Genomic DNA, 25249 nt, shown 5'->3' on the forward strand with positions numbered 1-25249 from the left:
GAAGCCTGGAGACAAAGGAGGGCAAGGCTTAAGCCTGGAGAGAACACTTCTAAGAGTAGGTGTGCTCAAACTGTGGGAAATCATGAGTCATTTACGAAGTAGGTACTGAATGGCACTATGCTAGACCCTTTTAAGGGCCAAAGGACAATGAATCTTTGTGTACTGAAGTGGGGATTAAGGGAAACAATCAAAACTTTAGTAGGAGTGCTAAAAATAAAGCACAGCATTGCTTTTACTAAGAGGTAGGAAAGAGAGAATTAGCTCCTCTAAAAGTGAGAGTAGGTTCCCCCCTGGTACAGAAAAAGCAATTGTTCCCTAGCTAATGTAGGGGCGATGTGTTCATCAGCTTTCTGTTGCTGTCACAAAAATATTATAATCAATCAACTTGAAAAGAGGAAAAACTGATTTTAATTTATAACCTTGAAATTTATAACCACTGTTGGTTGGCGTCACTGATTTGTGACCTCTAGTGACAGTTCACAATGGGAATGCATGGCAGCAGAAGACCTTGTTTCATGGCTACACCTGGAAAAAGAGTGAGGAAGGGGTACTGTATTATTACTTTCAAGGTCACACCTCCAATGACTGGAAGACATTTCACTAGGCCATAAAGTTTCTACCACATCCTTGTAGCGCCATCTTGCACACCAAAGCTTTAATACTTGAATATCTGAGGTACATTTTAGATTTTAATGGCAACCATCCTTTGCACCCATTTTGGTGATAACTGCAAAGGACAATTTTGACTCTTGACTACCAGACTCCCTAAATCTATCAGGGTATAGAATTTGAACTAATTCAGGGAGGACAATATTTGCCTTTACATCCTTTCCCCACTTTAAGTTTGGGAAGCTCTAACCATTGTGAAGCTGTCTTTTTCTCTTTGTCTGTTAATGTCAGCTGAATTCCACAGATGAGTGCCCCTTGAAATAAATCTGGGCTTATTAAATACTCACTCCAGGGCATATTTTGCTGACAGTTTGTAGAATAGTTTCCTTTTATATATTTTTTAAATCAACTTTCTTGATCAAAGCCCAAGTCCCAAACATACTCATTTTTTTCCTTGAGACTCTCGAATTAACTTTGACTGGGTCATATAACATTTAATTCTGGCATTGATAAAGAAATAGTAGAACGGGCTTTGAGAGACCTGCTTGACAGGCATTTTGTAAAGACACCTAGGTACATGTTATTCTGTGTATTAGTCAACCATCCAATCAAACAACAGTTACAAAAACAAATTCCCAAACAACAGTTTCACCAATTCTTTCCTCATGAAAAGTAAAATATGTTCACTTTTCACCAGAGGTGAAATTCAAATTAGAAGTTTCATGCAGGACAAAGAGAATTACTTTTGCTCATTATTTGGGGGAGGTTTCCCATCCTGTAATGAGAATTGTGACAGTGATGCTCACTGTGATGTATTAGTGCTTGTTAGACTTAGTGGGAGGACGTGACACATAGCCAGTATATTTTAAGCTTTATTCTTCAGAGATGTGAAAGTGAGTGATTTCAGATCACATAAAGCCATCTGGGGCTAGCGGAATCTGCAGATTCAATTTAGTTTCACTTATTTGCATTGTTGTACTTTGATTTCCAAACCTTGGTGTCCAATGTTGTATGCATAATTTATTTTAATAGTCATGCCCCTTGATGTGCTAATTGTCAGTGTTTTCATTAGCACTTATAATGCAATATTGTAGTCTTTGGATACAAAGAGATTTAAACAGCATTCAGGAAATCACTTCCAGGATTTAAAAACGTAACTACTGTTCATTCTTAAACAACCCACGAAAATACGAATCTCTGACTTCCCACGGGTTCAGACAGTAATGCCAAGTGGATGGGGATAGAAGTAGGAAGAACAGCACACACACAACAGCTTGAGCCCTCTTACTCGCCCACCCTCACCAAGGAAAACATTGGGCTCAGATGCCTATACAGCATGTTTAGCTTGGAGCACATTTTTACATTTTTGAGAAAATAAATAATAGTGCACATAATGAAAGCACTGACAGACCATAACCTGGAAGTGTGAATAGTGCTGTCTTCATTCATCAGCGTTAAGCCCCAACAAGCAGCTTCTATGAGGGGACCTGCTCATAAATAAAGTGCATCTTGTAAAAGAAATTAATCACATCTTATGCAAAGTAGGGGGCATTATATAATATCCGAACCGCGGGTTCTTTTCTCTGTGAAGCATCAGTCTGCATGAAACGGCTGCAAAGTACAGGTGAAATTACTTGACTTCGTCCCTTGTCTTATCATCCTCCGATGAATAAATACTATAATTCTTAGGAAGACAACTGCCTAAAGCTGAGACAGTCTCGAGAGTTACTAATAAATTGATCACCTATTGGGGAACAGGATGCTACTGATCAATACTGAAGGAAAGGAGGTATGCCGATGTGGTCCCTGGGAGTTCAGATGTAGAGCTAGATAGCCTGAAAATAGCAGCTAAAACCCCAAATTAGATAACAGAAAAATCTGAGGCTTTGGTTGTATACAATGCTAATTTCAAATGTTGGCAGAAGTTATCTCTGTATATCATTTAAAAACTACAGCTGTTGAGGCTATGCAATTTTTTATTATATCTATGTGAAGAAATGAAAGTCTTTTTCTACAATATAAGCTTTGAAAAGTAGTCATAAAGTCCTCTCCATCTGTAGCTTCACCAACTAAAAACCTGAAATACTGCATTTCCCCTTTTCAATATGCTCTTTTTGTGAGACAGCGATAAATTGCTAACATCAACTTCTAGGTAATAACCTAAGTTTAACATGGTGCTGGCTTAATCCCCAGTAGAAAGTGCTGAATTGTGTAACCAACGTTGACCAGTTGATCCTAAAGTTTTTTATAAGTCAAAGAAAGATAAATGTATTTTACTTTGTTCATGTGCATTCAAATTCTCTTAAAATTGGTATCACACGTATGATGCATGCATATGCAAATGCATTTTTAGGCAGAAGCATATTTTCTCCAACGGATCTAACTATTGTCCCACTTAATTACCTACTGGGATCAGAGAGGGCCAAGATTCTTCTGCACAATGAACCCATTAATTTCTCTTGCTAGGTAGCTACTAATGAAGCCTCTAGAACTTGGAGGATTTTTAGATACCTGTGTGTCACTATCAGTTAGAAGCAGGCAGACTTTAATGAACAGCTGAGATGATTTCTCTGCGTGGTTAACAATGCAATCAGAATTTCTCCAATAGGAGACACTAATAAACTCATTCTAGTATTGCATGGCTAGTGAATGGTGTGAGATACTTAATTGGATATTCTCCTTAATAAAAAGTTATAGTAAGTCCTAAGCAGTAAAGGTCATTCCCAAGGTATATAAATAGACATTTAAAAGGACAAACACTCAAACAAATGTTCTACTGTCTGGAATGTCCTCTACATTGGACGAATGAGAGCCTTCTTTAAGCGCTTCAGAATTATCACAAGGAACAATAGATTGGTAAACGACTTGACCAAAAATTTTGATTTTGAGAAAGACAGATTGGTCCACTTTGGAGCATTTTGCTTTCTCTTCAGCATGTAAAGCATTAGCTTCAGCTTCGTTGCAAGGCAAAGTGAACGAACAGCTCCGCTGTCTCCACCAACTGGTAATTTTGTTAAATCTGATTGAAGAACCTGTTTTCCTTTTTACAAATTTGTTCACCATTTACTTTACACATGTTAGCTGTTAGGCATTGTGCTAAGTACTGGAAGCATAGCATGGTAAGAAAAAAGGACATGCCATTGCCTCCAAGAGGCTCAGAAACTGGTGGGGGTTATGGAGAAAACTCAAGTAAACGCAGAGAACTAGTCTGGGGGCAAGTTCAGGATGTCACAGAAGTGGGGGAAATTATGCTCATAAGTGGCATCTTACTAGAGTAGCTATAATATGGAATCTGAAGATGTATGTTGAGTTTCTGATTAATTTAGTATGAAATCTGGGTTAACATTATTGAAAACCCACACATGATGTCCAGTATACAGTGATCATTTCGATTTGTTGAGTGTATTATATTTTGCTAGGTTCAGTGTTGGATTCCTTACAAATATATTCACATTTAATGCTAATAAGAACCCTTTGTAGCAGATATTAATATCATTTTTAGATGAAGAAATTAAGCCACTTCTCTTTCTAGAAGCTTTTCTGCAAACTTCAATTCACTATGGGTTCTCTGCTTCCTAAATTGCTGAAGCTATCATTTTATTTATGTGTTTTTAATGTGAATTCTGCAAACACGACGTGCTTATGTAATAAGCTTCCTGAGGATAAAATGCATTTTTCTGGTTTATTTTTTATATTGTAACAAATCCAGGATACCTGAGCATCAGTAATCAAGAAATACTGCAGATTTATAGACTAAATTTTCATGTGTTTATATTGGTGCACGTCTAAACTTGAAATAAAATAAAGCATGCTAGGAGGTCAAAAGCTACACATGAATGTCTCTAAAATGAGTTTAGGAAGGCTGCAGTGATAATCTCTTTTGCTAAAGAGCATTAAGAGGAAGATAGTCTTATCAATTAGTGATGATTTGAGTATGGAAAAAAGGGGGGCTGACAAGCAAGAACAGAGAGATGAAAGACCATAGATGAAATTAACTGAAAATGAATTTGATCTATGGAGATTGCAATCCTGAATAGCTTCATGTTCCCACACAACAAATCCACTCTTCTCTGTCAACACAGCTTTGCGTTCGTTTTTTGTAATCTTGTTCTAACTTATTGTGTTAGGAGCTTTAAAGAAACACAGATGGCTTAAGATTTCTCACTAATTTGCTTCACTGAATGTGAGAGAGCAGAGAGAACATTAGATCCAAGGTAAAGTTAGCGATTGGATTTTCAGGGTGTGTCTATTACATATTTCTCATAGGACTTTTTGTAAGGCATTTTATTATATGATGTCTCGCTTTCTTTGTCTGTATATTCCCTATTACACGAAGTAAAATGAGGACCACAAGAGCCATGGAAATGAAAGGGTTATGAAGAGGATAAAATATTATGGTATTACTAAGTGGTATCATAATTACACAATCATTGCTACTATTCCTTGTGAAAGTGACTTTCCAAACTTAGAATCATAGAGAATGTTTTCCATCTGGGTAATATTTCAACATTTTAAGCCTTCATATAGTAGACTGACAAATAGTAGAAGGTGTAAGTCTGTAAAATCTTATGTAGCCTTTGTCAGCAGAGAGCTCCATGTTAGACTCACCACAAAGGCAAGGCAGGGGTTGAAAACAATTTTGTTAGCTTGGGACAAATTCTGCACTATTGAGCTATTGAGGTAAAAGCCTTCACAAATTAAAAGTTTGTTAAAGTTTCATGCAGATAATCAAATAAGTGAAGCTTCATTCTGTGCAATTAATTGGTTAAGGAAGAACTTAAGGCCAAGGGTAGTACTGGTATATCAAAATTTTGCTATGAAACTTGACACCAATACTGATGTAATTATTTCCCATTGCTTTATAGAAGTTGGTTTGTATGTTGTGTGTATATGCAAGAGAGGTTTGGGCAAGTAGATGATTCTAGCCCAAATTGAGATGTGCATTCCTTGATTTATTTTTATGATAAAATTCTTGCCCCAAATAGGCATCTGGAGTATGATTTGAAAGGGGCTTTCTCTATACAGGTTAAGATATAGGAAAAGACTAAGATATGTTTAAGGGAAATGTTTCTGCCATCCTAAGAAAACAAGCATCCCCCAAGATCCTTATATGAACAATTAGCCTAAGGTAGGAAAGTTCATTTATTGCCAATGGACCAGCAAAAAGCTAATTGCAGTTGTTTCACTCTAGGGAAAATGAGTCTCAAGGTATGGGAATGACCAAGATGTTCTAATAAAAAAAAGCAAACTATGTAGAATACCTTGGCCACATGATCAGTAAAAGCAGGATATGGAGCAGTAACATGATAGTGCTTACTATTCAGAACAGTAGGCTAACTAACGGAGAATGAAGATTTTTTTTAAAGGATAATTATTCGAAGGCTAGAGTTCACTCAAAAACAACACAAAAAGCCGGTATAAAATTCATTCAAGCATCCATGCATCTTGTTGAATGGAACTAATGCCAGAAGAGAAGCTCACTATGTCCGAAGCAGTAGTCAGACATTTGTAAAAGGTAAGGCAAGGTAATGAGCGCCGTGTGCATACATTTTTTCACCCATTTAAATACAGTTCAAGAGGCATTAAAGAAGATCATTTTGAGCTCAATCAATAGTGTGCAAACAGAAGAACAACATGCATATGTAGGCTCTTTCTTGTTCTCTGTCTCACACATATGCAAACACACATGACAGCTGAGGGCCAGCAAGATGGCTCCATTGCTTAAGGTTATAAAGTCAGTTGTGCTGTTCTAACACTGATCCCTCAGGCCCATATAGTGTAAGAAGAGAGACCCAACTCTTATAATTATGGGAGTTGTGCTTTCTGAAATCTGCTATTGTTCTGTGGCATGTGTGTGTGCAAACACATACACACAAATAAATGTAAGGAAGGGAAGGGAGCAGAGAAAAATGTAGAGCTCAATAAAAATCAATAAAAGTTTATTTAAACAAACAAAATAAAATATGACAGCTGAGTTAAAGTAAGATATTCAGGATATTCAGTTTCATGAAGCAAAGAACTCTGTGCACCACCAGTCCTTGGCAAGTTGATCTACAGGTTTGATAATCTTGGGCACAAGAAGGTTATGTAAAAAAGTATTGAAAGAAACTAGATGCGTGTCATTTCCAATGTCTCATCTTGATTGGTCATCCCCAGGCCATTTCTATCCCTTTCTTTCTCTAAATTGAATCACACAGATACGTTCATGAGTGATATGAGAGGAAGAGCGAATTTGGGCTGTGAGGCTGCAGTTTGAACCAATGTACCTAAGCTCCCAGTGCTCAGCCTTTCATCTTTTTCTAATGGTAGGAATCATGGCTGAGGTGCCCATTTCAACACGTTACTGTAAAGGCCAAATAAAATAACAGCTGTCCTGTCTGTGAGATCTTTCCAAAAGGTGAACACGAGTGATGTTAATATTTATTTATGATTCTGATTAACAGTTTTCTGGTATCATGCTGTGGTATTTCTAGTACGTGATTACCAACTCCAACATAGATTGACTTAGATGGCAGAAGCCCCGTGTGTAATTCTGTCAGCATCTGCTCCATGCTGACAGTGCTGATCAGTCTGAATTATTATTATTCCAGTCAAAACAGTAAGCAGTCTATGTTAGCTCTGAAACACACCACTTTTCGATCCCCATTGTTTGGCCCATACCATTTTTCAGACTGCCATGCCCTTTCTTCTTTCTACTGTTCTAATTCTGGTCTTCTGTCAAGGTGCAACACACAGCTAGTCACATGATTTACAATATACGCACTGACTTTAATATTTGCAAATGTCTTTTTTTTTTTTGGTTTTTCGAGACACGGTTTCTCTGTAGCTTTGGAGCCTGTCTTGGAACTAGCTCTGTAGACCAGGCTGGCCTCGAACTCCCAGAAATCCACCTGCCTCTGCCTCCCGAGTGCTGGGATTAAAGGTGTGTGCCACCACCGCCCAGCTTGCAAATGTCTTGATGAAGGTATTTTCTTGGCAGTTTTAGTGGTGTTTTTGCATGATAGAAATTGTCTGATCCTATTAGAAGAGGTATATAATGCAATTCCAAGTGGGTAAGGTTAAAGTACAACATGACTTTAAGTTGCTAGTCTAAAGCCTACACTATTAGTAAGAATGTGGTATGTTTCTGACTGTACCCAAGAACTCTGGGCCTAGTAGCATATGCCTGTAATCCCCAGCACTTTGATATAGAGGCAGGAGGATCAGGTGTATAAGGCCGGGATCATGTGCAACAAGATCAAGGCCAGCCTGGGTTACACAAATTTCAATTCGAATAACAAAGAAAAAAGCACAATATATATTTTACTTGTATGGTTATTAAGACTTTGGTAACAAATCCATGTACTCACAGGAAGAGCTAAATACTTTTATTTCTCTTTTACAGTTACCCTTTAATTCTCAGTTACTTAATTTCTCCCCTTTTGCTTTGTTCTTTGAATTCCTTTTCCTTTTCGAGTTGACTTAACCTATTATGGATAAAGGTTAGAAGCTAGTTCTTGGTTTTCCTTTGTCTTGTCTCCCTTTCAGATTATTCTGCCCTTTTCCTTATTTTCCTTACTGTCTTTTTTTAATCCAAAGATATTAATCATTTCTTGAACCCTTGCAACGTTTAATGTTGATATCATATAATGAGTCATCTCTTGTCTTCCCAAGCAGATTATATCCTACCTAAGGGTAGGGCCATGCCTTTTTTTCTTCTTGAAGACTTTTGAATTTGTTGTTTGAAAAGCTCAACCAAAAAGTGAAACTCAGAGAACACATGCTTCTTTTCCTAATAATATGTACTGGGATGATGATGTTGATTTTTCAAAGTAGCTAAAATCGGTGAGAGTCTTATGAACTGCAATGTGGAGCTATTGGCACCAGTGTTCTATTGAAATCAACTAAATATATTGGAAGTGTTAATTAAGATGATGGCAGCTCTGGATATCGGTCTGATAACAAGCAGTCTTTTGTATAACTGGCATTAGCATAGTTCTTACATAAAGGAGGACTTTATATGTGTGTAGAATAAATGACTCAGGTCTTTATTAGAAATAGAACAATATAAGCAATTAGAAAGTAGTTAATAACAGTGAGCCTTATAAATAAACAGAGGAAAAATGAAAAAAATTAATTTATGATATTTTGAAGCTGCAGTGGTTCCATAATTCAATTTCCAAACATTTCTAACTTTTTTAGGAACAAGAGAAGGTCAGATTATGTGCAGTTCACAAGCTGGTGGTTTGGACCATCTGTGACATCTGGATAGCATCCTGTAAATATTCAAACTGATTCTTTGAATAAAGTCTTAATGTCAAAACTGGACTTCAGAAATAAAATACTGCCCAGCATTAAAAATAAAACGAGGGTATTAAATTTTAACCTGTGGTTTCACAAACATTTTCTTGCTTAGTGAGCTTTAGCTTTTATATCATCTAACATAGCCCTATTCAGTTCACTCTCCATAGACATGGCCTTCACCCCCATTTTACTATTTTAGAAAAGGCAAAAAGGCACCTTGTGAGACTAAATCCTAAAATAGGGCCAGGGTAGTAGATTTCCTGCGGTCCTGATTTTACTTTGTTCAAGATGATAGAGAAAGGACCACAGAAGTAAACTGTAGTACTAGTGTTAGCAAAATACATTCTGATAGATTTTACTTGGGAAGGGACAAAGTAGACTTGTCAATCTGTTAGTATGGCTTTAATTTTCTTGGGTTAGAGATGCCTTTCAAGATGAGAAATTGTGCTTGGCCACTCAGGGAAATTACTGTTATAATCAGCTGCCTTTCCTAAGTAAATGCTGGTAAAATTGGGCCACCTACCCACCTTCCTTTCCCCCAAATCCATTACACAGTTTAACAAGATTTTGAAAAACCAAATGGAGTAGCTAGTAAATGAAACTGGAAGAAAAATAGAGCAAATAACATTGGAGCTTCTTGGCCAGGCTTTGATATTTGGGGCTGGAAGATAACCTCACATTTGAGTGGCTAATCCTGTGACTCTCCAGGGAGAAACTGTAAATGGGCTAGAACTCACTCCAGAGGAAACAGGGACTTTGGTCAATCATAAAGTTGACTCATTACAGTGATGCTTTTTTCAGGAAGTTCACAGTCAGCCATTTAGGTAACTCTGAGTGTGGGCATGTACGAAAAGTGCTGGTAAGCTTGTAGCTAACAGGAGAGGCTTAAATCCAATAAGTTCAGTTAATAAGCGATGAATACTAGTAACCAGATAGTGCTCTAAACACACTAGTTCAAGGCCAATGCTCTTAAATGTTCTCAATTATTGTTACCTGTGCCTCATACCTTGCTAAATATTTTGACTACCATCTCTATTGAGAGAAAAAAAAAGCCTTGTTTAAAACCAAACAAAATAAAATACTTTTTTAAAAATATTTGTTTATTTATTGTGTATATATACAATGTTCTGTCTGGGTGTATCCCTGCAGGCCAGGAGAGGGCACCAGACCTCATTACAGATGGTTGTGAGCCACCATGTGGTTGCTGGGAATTGAACTCAGGACCTTTGGAAGAGCAGGCAATGCTCTTAACAGCTGAGCCATCTCTCCAGCCCCCAATAAAATACTTTTTGAAATGGATTTGTCAGGTACAAACTTTCAAGTTGTTTTCTAACACACTTCCTGATTCAAAATGTTTTAAAACCGGGCAACATTTCAAGTGGTAGACAAGTCAGGACACAATTCTACTAACACCCATGCACCCATCACTCAAATTTAACACTATTTCGTTCCCGTGTCAGAAAAGAGAAAACATCATGGATCCAGTCGAATCACCACCCCTTCAGTCTTCCACCCACTTTCCTTTTTTTCCTTACAGGTATCACTATTCTGAAATTAGTGCTTATCATTCTTATACATTTTAAAATCTATTTTTGCATATTCATATATCTACAAATAATAGATAATATTAGTTTTATATGTCCAAATTTTATTTAGAAGGAGCAGTAGGAGAACAGACTTGATCAAAAAACATTATGTGCATGTATGAAACCCTCAATCAATAAAAAGATTTTGTATGTAACTGGACTCTGTAGCACAGTTTGTGATTGGCATATCTGAGTCTTTGGATTTGACATATGATACCATAAGTTAAACATCAGAAATAAATAACTGTGCTTGTTGCACATGAATGTGACTGTATGCATTGCTTGAGAAATGCACATACAAAATATTTAAAACAGTGAATATTATATAATGTACCACAAATCATATGCTAGTCAGGAAATAAATACAATAGTATACATTCTTTTGTGAAGGAAAACATATAGGTGGATGGACTTGGAACAATTTGCTAAAATGGCTTACTATTAGAGGGCTGTGTTTATGGAAAACAAGTTTGGAAGTTTCTCTTTGTACTTTCTCTATAGTTTAAACTTTCAAGCAATAGAGACTTATTACATTTATAATTTTCAAGACCTTTAGGCTCAGTTATATCAATAATGAGACTTTGGAATACTTAAAATCTTTGTTCTTTATACTACTCTTTTTAAAAGAAATCTAATTAAATAATTTACTATCAGGCTGCTAGGATTGCAATGTTTTTTTTATTTACCTTTCTTCCTTGACTTATGGTGTGACACCTTCATTGGGTGTTCTTTCAAATGCTCAAATGAGAATAACACATTGTCAACTTTTTATAGTGTGATATTCTTTCCTGAAGAGTTGTCAGCCATGAAAACAAAGACAGGATAATGCATGTTTGTGTGTGTGTGTTACAGTACTGTGGCTATGCGTATATGCGCAGCTGCATTTTACTTTATAACTAAGTACTAATTAGAATATAATACTTTGTGTTCTGTTAACTTGTAAAAAAATAGCAAAAGTCTGTTGTTTTGTGGGCTATAGCTGGATCCAAAGCTCTGTACATATAAGAAAAATGCGCTACATCTCCATCCCTTCTCAGAAACTTAAAGATAATAAAATCAAAATGACTTGCAATTCCTTGTGTAGCAGTGAGCATAGATATTTAGATATGTTTCCTTCCAAGCTTTTCCCACCATAGAGTCACACTGCACTCAAACCTTTGCAGATTTACCAGCACACAATCAATGCCATTTTGTGTTCTGCACTTACCACTGGATGTTATTTTGTATTTTCATTATGCCTCAGAGGTTAGTAACATGTGGGGTTTGTGGGGAAAATAACCAGTCTTTAGATGCAGACAATAAGGGGACACACACTTTCTACAGAAATACTTAAAATGAGAAATAGTATAAGTAATAGGTCTGTTTTTCTTTTGATCACAATTTGCTAGAAAATCTGAAGAATATCGGTTAGAAAATACTCTGCTCAGCCTAACATTTAGTATATTAAAGAAGATACTATATATTAAATCATGCTACTGTATGTTATTTGTTTCCGACTGGGGTGAAGGAAGTCAAAGTTAGACTTATATCCAGGGGAGACAACTGTGGGCTGCAGGGAGGCACCAAGAGACGTTGAAACCATCCCCCACTTTATCAGTTTGTTTCTTGCATAGATAGCTTGTAAAAACGTGCTTTTCTTTTCTTTAAAACCAAAACGGCAGCTGCCTTTCTTGTATGGGCCATCTGTAATCCTTAGATGAAGTGGCCCAAAAATGCAATCAATTGTTGAATTAAAAAATAAAAATAAACTTTATGACTCCATATTCAGTTGTGATTTAGCTCATGGTGATGTTAAAGTCCACGGATTTTGAAAGATGTCTTGGTTTACTTTATGTTGTTAGAGTTTTACTCTGTACACTTGTTTATTTATTTAGTATTTAGTATTTCTAGAAGCTAAAAACATCATCTGATTATTGCTTCCTCTGTTGACAGGTTAATATTTCAGATTCCCTGAAATATCAGTGGACTGTAGATAGAAGATTACTCCAGAAATCGCCAAACTGTGACTCACAAGGTTTTCATTTCTTTGATTTCATGCTCACCCCCATACATTCAGCAAACATGCAATTACAGGGTCATTTTGTACTGATCTTGAATGGGGCTTTGATCAAAGTTTTAACTCTAACATTTTTTTCATGTTTTAGAGCCTTAAAAACAAACACTTTACATGGAAGGAAATGTCCTAATTAACTTCTGAAGAATTTGTACATTAAAATATCTTACCCTGCTGAAGAAGACTGATAAAGCAAACTTACTACCTTCTGCTGAAGAGAAACTGTATTTAGAAGGAACTTGCTATTCTCATAAAACTTTTAATAGGAAGAAGTGAATCAAATTCCTTAATTACCATTTTATGGTTGGTAAAAGGGCAAATTACGTGCCATCCATTTCTAAACTTCTAAATGTCTCTGGTGCTTTTAATTAAAGCTGCCATCTAGAAACTACTAAAGCAATTTTACGCAATTAGTTATTTATAGGTTACCATAATACAGCACTCAAAATATGATTCAAATGATTTTCAGCCTGTTAGTGTGTGATTTCTGTCATTTTATTTTTTTGTCAGGGAGTTTTCTTTGAAATCAGTTGAGGTGATTCTTAAGTGAACAAATGGGAAATGCATGACACAGAGGGACTGTGATAAAGAGGTAAAATTAGTTTGGGTAGTGATCTTAAATTAAAAAAAATCATTATAGTTCTATGCTTCCAGTCTTAAATTGAGGGGATTATGAGTTGCATTCTTGACAGTGTGCTGTGAAGATAAAGTACAGCCAGCTCTCTGTATATGCGAATTCTATACCCGTGGATCCAACTAACTATAGATCGAAAATATTAAAAAGAAATTTCAACTGCAATTGAATGTTCACAGGTTTTTTTCTTTTTATCATTCTCTAAACCATTCACATAGCATTTGCATTGTATTAGATATTGTAAGTAATCCAGAGATGATTTAAAAGGTAGAAAGAATGTGCATAGACCACATGCAAATATGCCATTTGATATAAGAGAGTTGGACATCTTCATGGATACCAATGGATGAATTTATTTCATTGTTATTCCTCCACCTTTCCCCACTCTCCTGCTATTCTACCAGATATTCAGAAGCAGCCTTTTCCATGTTGCCCTGAGTACATCCTATTTGCTGTCTTTGGGTGATCTTCTCTACCTAAACATGTCCATACTCCATGCCCTCAAGGTTCCTATGAAGTGTTTTAACATCCTGCTGTCCCAGACAACTTCATTTTCTGGACACTAAGTTTACATCTGAACAGAATTCTTGCAAAATAAATTTTATGGTGAATCAAAGGGGGAATTATTCTGGCTACAGGTGATTTGTAGGGGCATTACCTAACACAAATGAAAACCAGAACTTAGTCAAATCGCATGCAACAATTGTATCCTAACCCATCTTGACTCCTGATTCTCTTGTAGCTTCATCCTTCCCTAGGATACAGAGCATACCCCTTTTCAAAGTAACCTTTCCAGTGTACTGTCAGCTACTGTAATCAATATTAGTAACAACACAACAACACTGATCAGAACTATAGGTAATATTTACTATGTATACACTCCAATCTATATATTTCATTAGGCAGCTTATTTATTTGGTGCTTTTATATTTTATTTTATTATTGCTTTATTGAACAAGTCAGTTGCATGGGTACGATTAGTATTTTCACTTTCAGGATGAGGAATTTGTAGCTCAGAAAAGTTAAACACCTTTCCCAAGAGTGAAGGATCTGGGGTTCATACCTAATTCAGTTTGATTCTAGAACCTGGGTGGTTATCAGTATATTTGTCCTCTAAAATATTACAATGTTCACAGAATTGATAAATGCATGGGAGTTACAATAAATGCACAAGAGGCCATTTACTAAAAACTTCTGTGACTTTACTAAACATGAACACTTAACAAAGAGTTCAAGCACAGATGATACAGAAAAGGCAGTTAGCCAAGGCCAAGTTTATCCTCGACTTCTTTTTGTCACCAACTGCTTATGCCTTTTGAATTGTAACAGACAAGTCAGAAAAGTCCTCAAGTTACAGTTGCTCACACAAATCAAGGTTCTACTCTTTTCATCATTGTTAGCAGACACATTAGAGCAAGTGTATACAGAAACTGGCTAAGCTCTTAGGATGAATGGATAATAGGTACTGAATGTTCTCTGCAGCAGCCCCTGTAAATTCTAAGATACTAAGAACTTAGTTTATGAAAGAAATCTCCATTAATATAGAATTCTATATCTTTTTAATGGCTGCATGGTATTTCTTCATAGATTCCACATGCTATCAAATTACTTTTGAATTATTAGGTTTCTAATTTTTGACTAAAGAAAAATATTGAAGAATACCATGTGGCTAAAAAAGATCACAGTACTATCGGGGCGTTAAAAATAGTATTTTGTTAAAAATTGAAGACTGTGAAACAATTTTTCCATAAGCTGCTTCTAATCCTAACAAGGATGTTAGATAAAACAAAATTACATGGGAAGGACCTAGCAAGCTTTGGCTGGGAATTTGGCCACAGGTGTCCGATGGTTGATATAACTTAAAAAGCAGATTTTATTTAAGTGATTCTCTCAAATCTTTCTTACTTACCCCAATGCCTGACTTTAATTCTCTCATCTTCAGAGAAAATATATATTTCTTTGAAATCCCTGAGATTCATGACTCTTGCACCTTTTATCCTCATCTTAATCTTAGGGCTATGTCTTTGTTCTCCCTCCCATTCCCATTTTATTTAAAAATATTTTTCATACACTATATTTTGATCTTATTGTTTCCCTTTTCGCAACTTCTCCCAGATCCTCCCCATCTTCTCACACATCCAACTTTATATTCTCTCTCTCAAAACAAAACAAAACAAAACAAAACAAACCTATAAAAACTCCCAACAAGACAAAAACTACCTAAAACATACAAAATGAAACAAAAAAACCCACAAAAGCGCCTCTGGAATCCCTCTGTGTTTCTCAACTAGTCCCGGATATGGGGCCTGTTCTGGAGTGTTGTTGATAAAGCCAGTGGCACAACATTAGAGAAAACTGATTTCCCCTCTCCCGACAGATATCAGTTCCAAATAACTTTCTGGTTAGGAGTGGTATTTTGCATCTACTTCTCCTTCTCAGTCCTTGGGATTTTTGATAGGTTTGAACTTATGCAGATCTTGTGGATGCTGTCACAGTCTCTGAGTTCATACGGACATTGATCCTGTTGTTCTCCCTCTTATTCAAAGCCCACTCATGTATCAAAATTTTTGCTTGTTTTTCGTGACAAGATTCCTCTGTGCAGCTCTGGCTGTTCTGGAGCTCACTCTATAAAACAGACTGGCCTTGAACTCACAGAGATCCCCCTTTCTCTGCCTCCTGAGTGCTGGGATGAAAAGCATGTGCCACCACTGCCTGGTTCAAATCTTTTGACTCTAGGATAAGATCATAACTCCTTACTCACTTCCTTCCTTCTGCTATTACCCTGAAATATTTTTAAACTAGAAAACACTTATTATTTTTTAGAGTCTTAAATACAGCATTTTAAATTAATGCCGTGGCTTGTCTGTAATTTTGTTCAGGATTATTCTTCTTATACCTCCAAATGGTTGTCACCAAGAAGTCATATAATATACTAAAGGAATGCACGAGAATCATTACTGTCCTCACTGCACTGGAGAACCAAAACAAACTCCTTTTTCTCTACTATGTTCTCTTCCTAATAGACACCACTGATGCCAGTAAGAAGTCACTAATTGTTGTCTTATCAACTTTTTATTAATCACATATATGCCAATTGGGAATAGTATGCAGATGCCCAAGGAAAGAATAGTGTTTAGGAATGTACCTCAGATTTAGAAAGGAACAGAAACTATTGTCTCTAGATTTTATATTATCCAGATTTTGTAATTTCCCATAAAGTTAAAAGGAATCATGTAGCTAGTGTCATGAATTCCCTAAAGCCACCTAATAAAGGTGTAAAGACAAGAATTATTTCTCTTCCATGGAAAAACTGTTGACACTCAACTGGATATTGCCTAAACCCTGCTGACTTCTGAGGTCAATTTATTTAAAGACACACTTGAAAACAGAGATATAACCTGTGGTGAGGTCTAAGGAAACATATTAAGTCATTGATAAATTTTAGCCTGTCCTGTCAATCCTTCACCTTTTGTATCTACTTGGGAAAACACAAATGCATTCAGCTTGTCACCAATTTTGTTTTATAACCCTACCTAGTACCATTTCACATTTTGCTTAAGTACTTGGTCATCTATTACATGACTCATTAGTTTGAGTTCTCTGTAGAATTAAAGAAAGTCGCAGTAAAAATAATAAATGGAACCTAAGTTTCAACGACATCATCCATGCATGTTTTAAAAGCATCTTTCAAAGTCAACTCAAACTCATATATAGTGCTAGGGAACGGTGCTCCTTCAACTTCTTCTTAGCGAAACCCTTTGAAGTATTGATGAGTTAAATGACAAATGTTTCTTGTTATTGGGATTCAAATCAAAGTTTATCACATCGGAAGAGATAAAGGTCTGTTCCCAGAAGAAGAACCCAGGGACTATCATATGAAATTCTATTTGAGGATGCTCCAATTTTTCCTTCAAACAAAATTTATAGTTACTACTGCAGTCAGGACATTTAATAAAATGAAGGTTTCCTGTCTTGGTCCCTTAAGGAAAATTTGGTGAAGTTCCTAGTTGCAGAATCTTTCCAAGAGAAGTGACAAGGTTTCCCAGAGATTTATTTGAATAATTACAAACCATGTGAATGTTATATGGTGCACTATCAGTACATAATTAGTTAAAAATCAGAGAAAGTGTTGTAATAGGAAAATGAAACTTAACTGGAAACTACTTGTCTTATAAATATTTTTTCCTGTGAAATACAAGTCACTAGATTACAAAGCATTTCCCCAAATTTGTATCCTCCAGAGAGATACTGAATTTTAGTCCAAAGATGTGGAATATGGTATAGTTCTATTGTAGGCTTCTTCATAGAAGATGTTTTATACATGAGGCTAACTTGGTTTGAGTTCTGGGTTGTTACCTGCATACCATGTGATCCTGGGCAAATCTCTTGCTCTGAGTTTCAGTTTCTTTTTGTACAATGGGAATCATAGCATTGTACAAACGGAATAACACACAGTTGTTTCCCTGAATGCTATAGCAATCTTTACTGTATTCCATTAGAATCCAAAATGAGACCATTTTGAATTCTTCAACTTAGACATGAGAAATTTCGTGATCTTGTGTTAAAATTCATGCTGGCTCAAAAATAGTTAATGGCATTATTGTTTATTTTAGTGTTCTGGGAAAGGGAACCATGGTAAGGGATAGTGACTTGTACAACCATTCAAGGAAAACCTGGCCATTATATGGAAAAATCAAGGACATTTAGACTCTCTAGCCTGCAATTCTCAATTGGCTGCCATTTCTCACAAACACAAACAAATGAAGAAAGCAACGTGAAATGCAACACACCTTCTGATCCCTGAACTTTGGTTGGTAGGCTTTTGATGGGATTTAATAATATACTCCAACTTTAGCACAGGGATCTCAAAATGCATTATATTTCAACTTGGTTATAAAAGAGGTTCAGAAAATTAATGAGCTGCTTTACCGATCAACATTTCCTAGCCTTAACCTTGAGTAGCTAAGGAATGTTGGAATGTCTGCATAAAATTGCAATATGTTGCTTGTTAAAGTGTGAGAGCAATGGCTCTCAACTTTCCTAATGCTGCAAAACTTTAATATAGGTCTTCAGATTGTGGTGACCTTCAATCATAAATTCATTACTCCTTCCTAACTGTAATTTTGCTACTGTTATGAATTGTAATGTAAATATCTTATATGCATGATAGCTGATATGCTAACCTATGTGGGATGAGAACTTCCGTCTTAGAGTAAGTTTTCTTTCCTAACCAAGAAATGGTAATCCCAGATTCATTTCCATTTTCTACTGATCTACAGCTTTTCTTTATGAGCTTCAGTGTGAGGGGAAAAATTTAAGCCTCTCCTTAAAGCAGTCCATTAAACAGTTGCTGTCTTCCAAAAGAGTGGCAAGAAGGAGCTGGTGCACATTACAGATAATCTTATAGCAAAACTACAAACAAATGACACTTTCTTGAGAGACAAAGAGTATGCAGGAAAACTTCAAAGATGAAATTATCAATTAGTCATACTCTTTTCTCAATTTACACACTGTAATTTAATAACTTCTTGCATGCATGAATTTCCCTTCTAAAAAGTTTATGAAATTGCCCTATAGCAGCATTCCATGTAAGACTCAAACTTCGGAGTCACTGACAGTTGAGTATGTCTAGGTTCAGTATGGAGATGGGAGTTGCAGCTGGGTCCTTGAGTTTCTCACCAGGATGTTTAAAGTGACTGATGTGTGTAGTGATGTTCCACTACAATCTGAGTGATATCAAACATTGTTTTCGTGGTCAAAGGATGTGGTACATACCTACATAGTATATACCATAACTTTCACTTCTTTAGGTATTCCAGTTTACTCATTGTGTCTGGACAAATACTGTACACCTCAGCTTCAAGAACAGTATGTGAATGTTGTTCAGGTAAGTTCAGACAATCAGATGTCTGTCTGTGCCTGATGTACTCAGGGCTGCTTTGAAAGTATTAGACTATGTGTAAAGAAAGTTGAGTGAATCAATATGAATAAACACAAACTAGTAGATATGACAAAAAGAAAAACTAAGTTTGATATTAGCTTTAATAGATGTATAATTTTTGGTGCTCTAATTACTGATACTTCAAGAGTTCATGCAAATCCTGCTAATCAGTGCTCTTATTGCTGCTTTCCAAGCAGGAAAACTACAGCAAACCAAGTCTGCTTTATTTGGAAAAGCAGAAATAGTCATTCTCTATGTGGCAGGCTGAATGGGGTAGGTGAGATGAGCAGTTTTCAGACTAGCAGAGACTCAGGAGGATGTCAATTTTAGGCATAATACAAGCCTGATTCCTCCTTATTGCGTATGCAGAAATCTTTATAATACTCACAAGAGTTTTAAATCAATATAAAATTTAAGACCCAATCTGATATATTTTCTTGAAAGATGAGCTGATTATATGTTGCACCTGAGTTATTCACTTACTTCTTGAATATTTATTGTGGGCCCAGTGTGTGGATGCAATAGGAGTTGGTGCAGAGAAGAAGAAACACTTTACTATAATACTTGGGAGATTTACATTCCCTTTGGGAATACCTGGCATAAGTAAGACTTATTTAATTGATCAATTATAAAATAAACAAATTTGATGGATTCTACATCATGTTCCGAGTAGGTAGGGAATGGGTAAATTTATTAAATATTAGATGCAGTTTCTCTTTGCAACATTTTATAGAAAAAAAAATCTTTCTATTTATGAAGGAACTGAGAAAAAAAAGAAGGCAAAAACATAACCTAGTGTTAATTTAAGAGTATAGATACTATTTAAGAATTTCACCTTTAATGGGCTGGGGTTGGCCAGAAGGGCTTTAATGGAGAAATGGTAGTTGATGAACCTGAATACTTTGAACTATCATAGTAGTTGGAATTTAATTCCAGTATGGCAAATGTCATATGGCTATAGAATAATCTCTTAATATTTGAAATAGTAAGTGGCTTTCTATCAAATTAAATACATTGGCCTCACAGTATTTATTGACATGGAAAGGTATTTATAATACATTAAAGAATGACAATATATATGATGAATCTACTCTGAGAGAAATAAAACATATGCTACACATAAAAATTCTAAAAAAATAACTACTATAATGTTAATGGTAATTTTCTTTATGTGCTAAGTGTATGCTGATTTTAATTAAAAATATTCTCATTCTTCCCTGTGTATTTTCTGCAACAAAGGTGTATTATGTTTAATACTCAATGCTGGCTTTGCGAAATCCAGTGAAATGAATACTTTGTAAAACTCACTAAAATAAATATGTACACATGAACCCATAAAAACGTAGGAGAAAGAACCAAGAATGTCTGAACAATTAGCAGATGAGCTAGATGATACATGATGACAGAGCATCTGTAAATTTAGAAGTCTAAGGTGGACATATGATTGAGTACTATGAAATTATAAAGTTAATTGGGAGACACATACATATTCATTAAACTACAGGCAATTGAGGTAAAGATTGGTCTTGCAAGATAGGGAAATGAAGTTGTTTTTTTTTTTAATAAGGCTAAACTCCCACTAAAAGCAAAATAATTGGAATCTTTTATCCCAGAGTTGATTTAAGTAAAGAGAAAAATAAAAATAGCTTAAAAATTATCTAGATTCTTTAAAGGAAGAAAGGTTCATTAATGGTTGTTAAGCAAAAGATAGAGATGCTGTGAGATATTCAGCATTTCTGACAGTGGTGGAAGTTGGCAATAGACCTCCCTAGATCCAATGCAGGCCACAGAGCAGAAACAAGAGAGTGGAGACTCTAGACTGAGACCAGTTAACTCCTTAAGTGCTGGATTGTGTGGAGTTCCCAGAAAACAGCACCCAGTACAGGTTAGAAATCTTGAGAGGCACTTCAATGGCCCTGGGCAGTAGTTATTTGCTAACTACACTAAAATCATATCAATCATTTGATAACAATTATGATCATACTAACTAATGCATATCATCTAAAATTTTGCCTTGATGTACCAGTCTTCTGTGATAGACTCTGGAAAACCTGTCTGTGACAGGAAGAATGTTGAGATAGACACAGTATGACAATAGCTTTTAGATTTGGTGATATCAAACAAAATCTGTGGTCAATTGAGGAATGAATTTCTGTTTATTTTACCTCGAGGGCTGTTCAATGATGCTTCTGAGGCTTTGCCACCATCTCCGCAGTGACTCTGGTCAAAAGGAAGACACTGATCACCTGTGCCGGCCACCACCTCAAAATTCTTAGTCAGATCTTTTGTTTCCACAAGAGATTTCAGTTTGTAGACTTTTCGAGTATTTGTGTCTGATAGGTAGAGTGATTCAGACATAGGATCCATAGCCAGATAGTACTTGTGTGCAGGGCTTGTGCTATGGAAGAAGAAAAAAATAAGTCATTAAAAGCAATTTGTTTAACATGTACCCTTGGAGTCTGTTTTTGTCACAAGTGGAAAAATATTTTAATAGATTAAAGAGTTGATGTATCTTCCTGTGTAAGTACCAAGGGTCTAGACATGTATTTGTTTTTCTAATAATGGGTCTAGGTATGAGTGAATCCAAATCATCCAGCTAATCTATAACGATGCTGACATTTTGATGCTGTTTTTCAAGAGTAGAAATAAACAGAGAAAAATATCTCAGGAGCTGATTTTCCTATTCTGTCATCCAGTTACCAGCTGGGTGATTGCTTGTGTCAAGGTCACCTTGAACTCACCAAATTTAACACAATTCTTGTTTTCACCTTCTTACCCATCTCTCAGCAAATTGTTCCTTGGTCTTTTGGTCTTTCTGCCTCCCCTCGGGACACTGCCATCTTCCTAGGTGCCTGTTGTTGATTACAAGGCATGTTTCAAACTAGAGGACTATTGATCTTGGAGGGATGTGTCTAACAGAATATTATTAAAGTTCCAAATTCCCTCTTTGAAGTGAGCAATGCTTCTCTACACACTTTCCCTTCTGTCAGATACTGGTGAAATTTAACATTTCTAAATTATGATATATATATATATATATATATATATATATGACATATATATAATCATGACATTCGAGTTTTTTTCCTTTGTTGCTGTTGCCATGATAAATACCATGAGATAAGCATAAATGTGGAAGAATGGGTTTATTACCCCTTATAGGTAAGAGTCCACCATTTAGTGAAGCCAAAATGGGAACTCAAGGCAGGAAACTAGAAGCAGAAACATAATCAAAGACCTTGGAAGAATGGTGCTTACTGGCTCGCTCTCCATGGATTACTAGGCTTGACTTCTTATACTACTCAGGATGACCTTCCCAGGTGTGACAGTGCACTGGTGTGCAGCGGACTGGGCCCACCCACACCAATCAGCAATCACAGCAATGCCCCACTGATATGCCCATTGGCCAGTTTGATGGAGGCAGTTTCTTAGTTGAGGTTACCTCCACCCAAGTGACTCTAGTTTGTGTCATGCTGGCAAAAATTAACGAGCATACATAGTCACATGGTTGGGTACATAGATTCACCTCTGTTGTATGTCACATAGAAGGTGTTTTTGAAGTTGCATTCAGTTTTTCATAGTGTTTTCATAATTATTCTGACCACTTCTATAGTTATATTGTAAAATATTTTGATGTAGTATAATAACCCTTTCTACCTCATCTATTTTCACATGCTTTTAGTGTCTTTACCCAGGCAGCTTCTCATGAAGGAAGCCTTCCCTAAATTTCTACATTGGGTTGTTTGCATAATGCTTAGGAAGAATACATACCAATTAAATGACTTGTTTAAGTATGAGTGTTCCCCAGTCTAATGAACTGTGAGAATTAGCAGGAAGGCAACCATTTCATGTTTGTTTCTAATACGTTTAGTGCTGAGAACTCTACTTAGTACCTACTCCCTGTGCCAGAAGCAAGATATCATTCTTTTCTAACTCCTTTCTACCATTTCTCATGTCTATGGGACATCATGCTCTTGTTTCTTTCCCCCTACTAACGTCTTCAGTATTTCCCTTTATCTCTGATAGTTCAAGCACACATCCTCTCTTACCGGAGCATTCACGGTGCCATTTCTATGTTGTGTGCTTGTTTATTAATTCATTAAAATACATCTTCTAAACACCTGAAATGTGCTCAGGAACTGTGCTATTGGATAAAGGCCAACTTGTGTATAAGATACAACCATTTTCTTCATCAAACTTACAGCTTAGTCAAGTAGACCAATGAGTAAACAAGGTATGACTCTCATAAGTAAGATATTAGTATAGAAAATGTGAAAAGGGAGAGAAATGATCAGAGAAGAGGGATTTGTGATGTAGGAATATCTATCGTAATGTATTAGTGTTTTTCAATTACTAATTGAAGTCTATGTTTTATTTGATTCCCTTAGTTTGTTTATTATTATTATTATTATTATTATTATTATTATTATTATTAATCTAAGATAATTTTCCCATTCCAAGACAGCAAATTACATTTAGTCATCATGTCTTTTTAGGCTTTTCTGGTCCATGACATTTTCTTGGACTTTCCTTGGTTTTGATGACCTTACCAGTTGTAAGACCATTTGTCAGTTATTCTACAGGAAATCCCTTTACAGGAATTTGTTTAATACACTTCTCAGATAGGAATTGTAGAGTTTTGATGGAAAAGTTTAATTTTCACCAAATCCCACCTACATTATAAACAATCAACAAAATTTATCACTGACCAGCTTGATCTCAACCTCCTGGGAGAGCCATTTTTCCTTACTGTAAAAAGCATTCCTTATTGTCTTTTTTGGAGGGACATAATTATCCACAGAGGAGACTTAAGCTATCAGGAATTACATCCCACACCCTTGAGAGTAGATCATCACATAAATTATAATTTTGGATGTGTGATTTATGTTTTCCGTTTATTTAAGAAAGGTATGAGTTTTTTAAAATATCAGTATGGGCTCCACAGACATTTATTTTATGCTTGCAGCAAATGAAATCCAATGCTATTTTATGTTGTCCTAGTTGCTACCACTAAGACCTCTTTCTCTTGGATTATATGCACCTTTTACGTGCATCCATAAATGTTTATTATTATTATGGTTATAATGATGATAATGTCAAGACTTAATTACATCTGGCACTGCAAGAATGTTCTATACTCATCTTAAATCCTTCCTTCCATTATACCAGAACCAGCCTTTCTTGAAAAACAATGGTTCCTATTGTTTAGTAATGGTATTAAAAAGCAAGACTGGATTGATGGTTCTAAGTATTATCTTTGCAGGTAACTTTCTTCCTAAATACATTGTGACCTGTCTGCATACAAAGACCATATCCATCTCTCTGCCCTTGATGTCCAATAGCACCTGAAAAGGTCAGTATTCAGTAAGTTCTGAACAAGAACTGGAGTGTATGGCATAAAATAAGGCATGAAAAAGAGTTCAGGCTTTGGGTACTTAGCCAAAGAAAGTGGAGGGGAGAGTCTCGTCAGAAGAAAGAGATCTTTTAAGGATTGACATTCTCTTAATTGCAATTGCCCTCTAAGCATATTTATGTATGTTAATAATTATAAACTTGGCAAATGATAACTTGAAATTCAGTTGTACTGGAAGAAAATCAGATTCAGTTGGAATAGTTGAATTTTTTTTTCTACTTACCTTCTTTGAGTAACAGAACTCAGTAGATTTCAGGTACTTTTTCAACCCTGGAACCGCCATAAGAGGTGCTTGCTATATGTAAATTGTAAAGGGCACCACCAGATTCCAAAATGATTTGGCAGCTCTACCCCTAAAGCATCTCTACAGCAAAGATTTCTCAAATAGGTGGTGAATAAAACTTTTTATGTCTTTAGTTCGTTTTTTTTTTTTAACTTTCAGAATAATATCTCTCCAACATACTTAGATTTTCCTAGAGTAAAGGATGGGTTGCAACCTTTCCTGGATATAACTTTAATACTTTGGTATCCAATTTGTGCAGTTTCAACTGTGCCAGATTAATCATGCTTTGTTTAGGTAGGGACCATGGGCTATTTTTCCAAGAGAAATGTTATTCGCACAAAAGTAGTTTGTAATGCATTACATTCATTCATTATTGAATATCTCCGATGTGCCTGTAAGCTAAGTTAGAATTAGTATTCACCTCAAATTTCAGCTGGGGAAACCCAG

The 25249-nt window shown here is 35.9% G+C and overlaps 1 protein-coding gene across 1 annotated transcript in view; it reads right to left on the bottom strand.

The window, feature by feature from the left end:
• Window positions 1–25249, bottom strand: part of Tenm1 (teneurin transmembrane protein 1) — a 577348-nt gene that overhangs the window by 63485 nt on the left and 488614 nt on the right. Inside the window, 1 exon segment of the mRNA XM_041639938.1 lies at window positions 21272–21504. Within this exon segment, the coding sequence (XP_041495872.1) occupies window positions 21272–21504 (233 nt within the window).

Source organism: Microtus oregoni, unplaced genomic scaffold (genome assembly GCF_018167655.1).
Source record: "Microtus oregoni isolate MIOR12 unplaced genomic scaffold, Mior012 000061F_ref0000440, whole genome shotgun sequence".
Taxonomy (NCBI): domain Eukaryota; kingdom Metazoa; phylum Chordata; class Mammalia; order Rodentia; family Cricetidae; genus Microtus; species Microtus oregoni.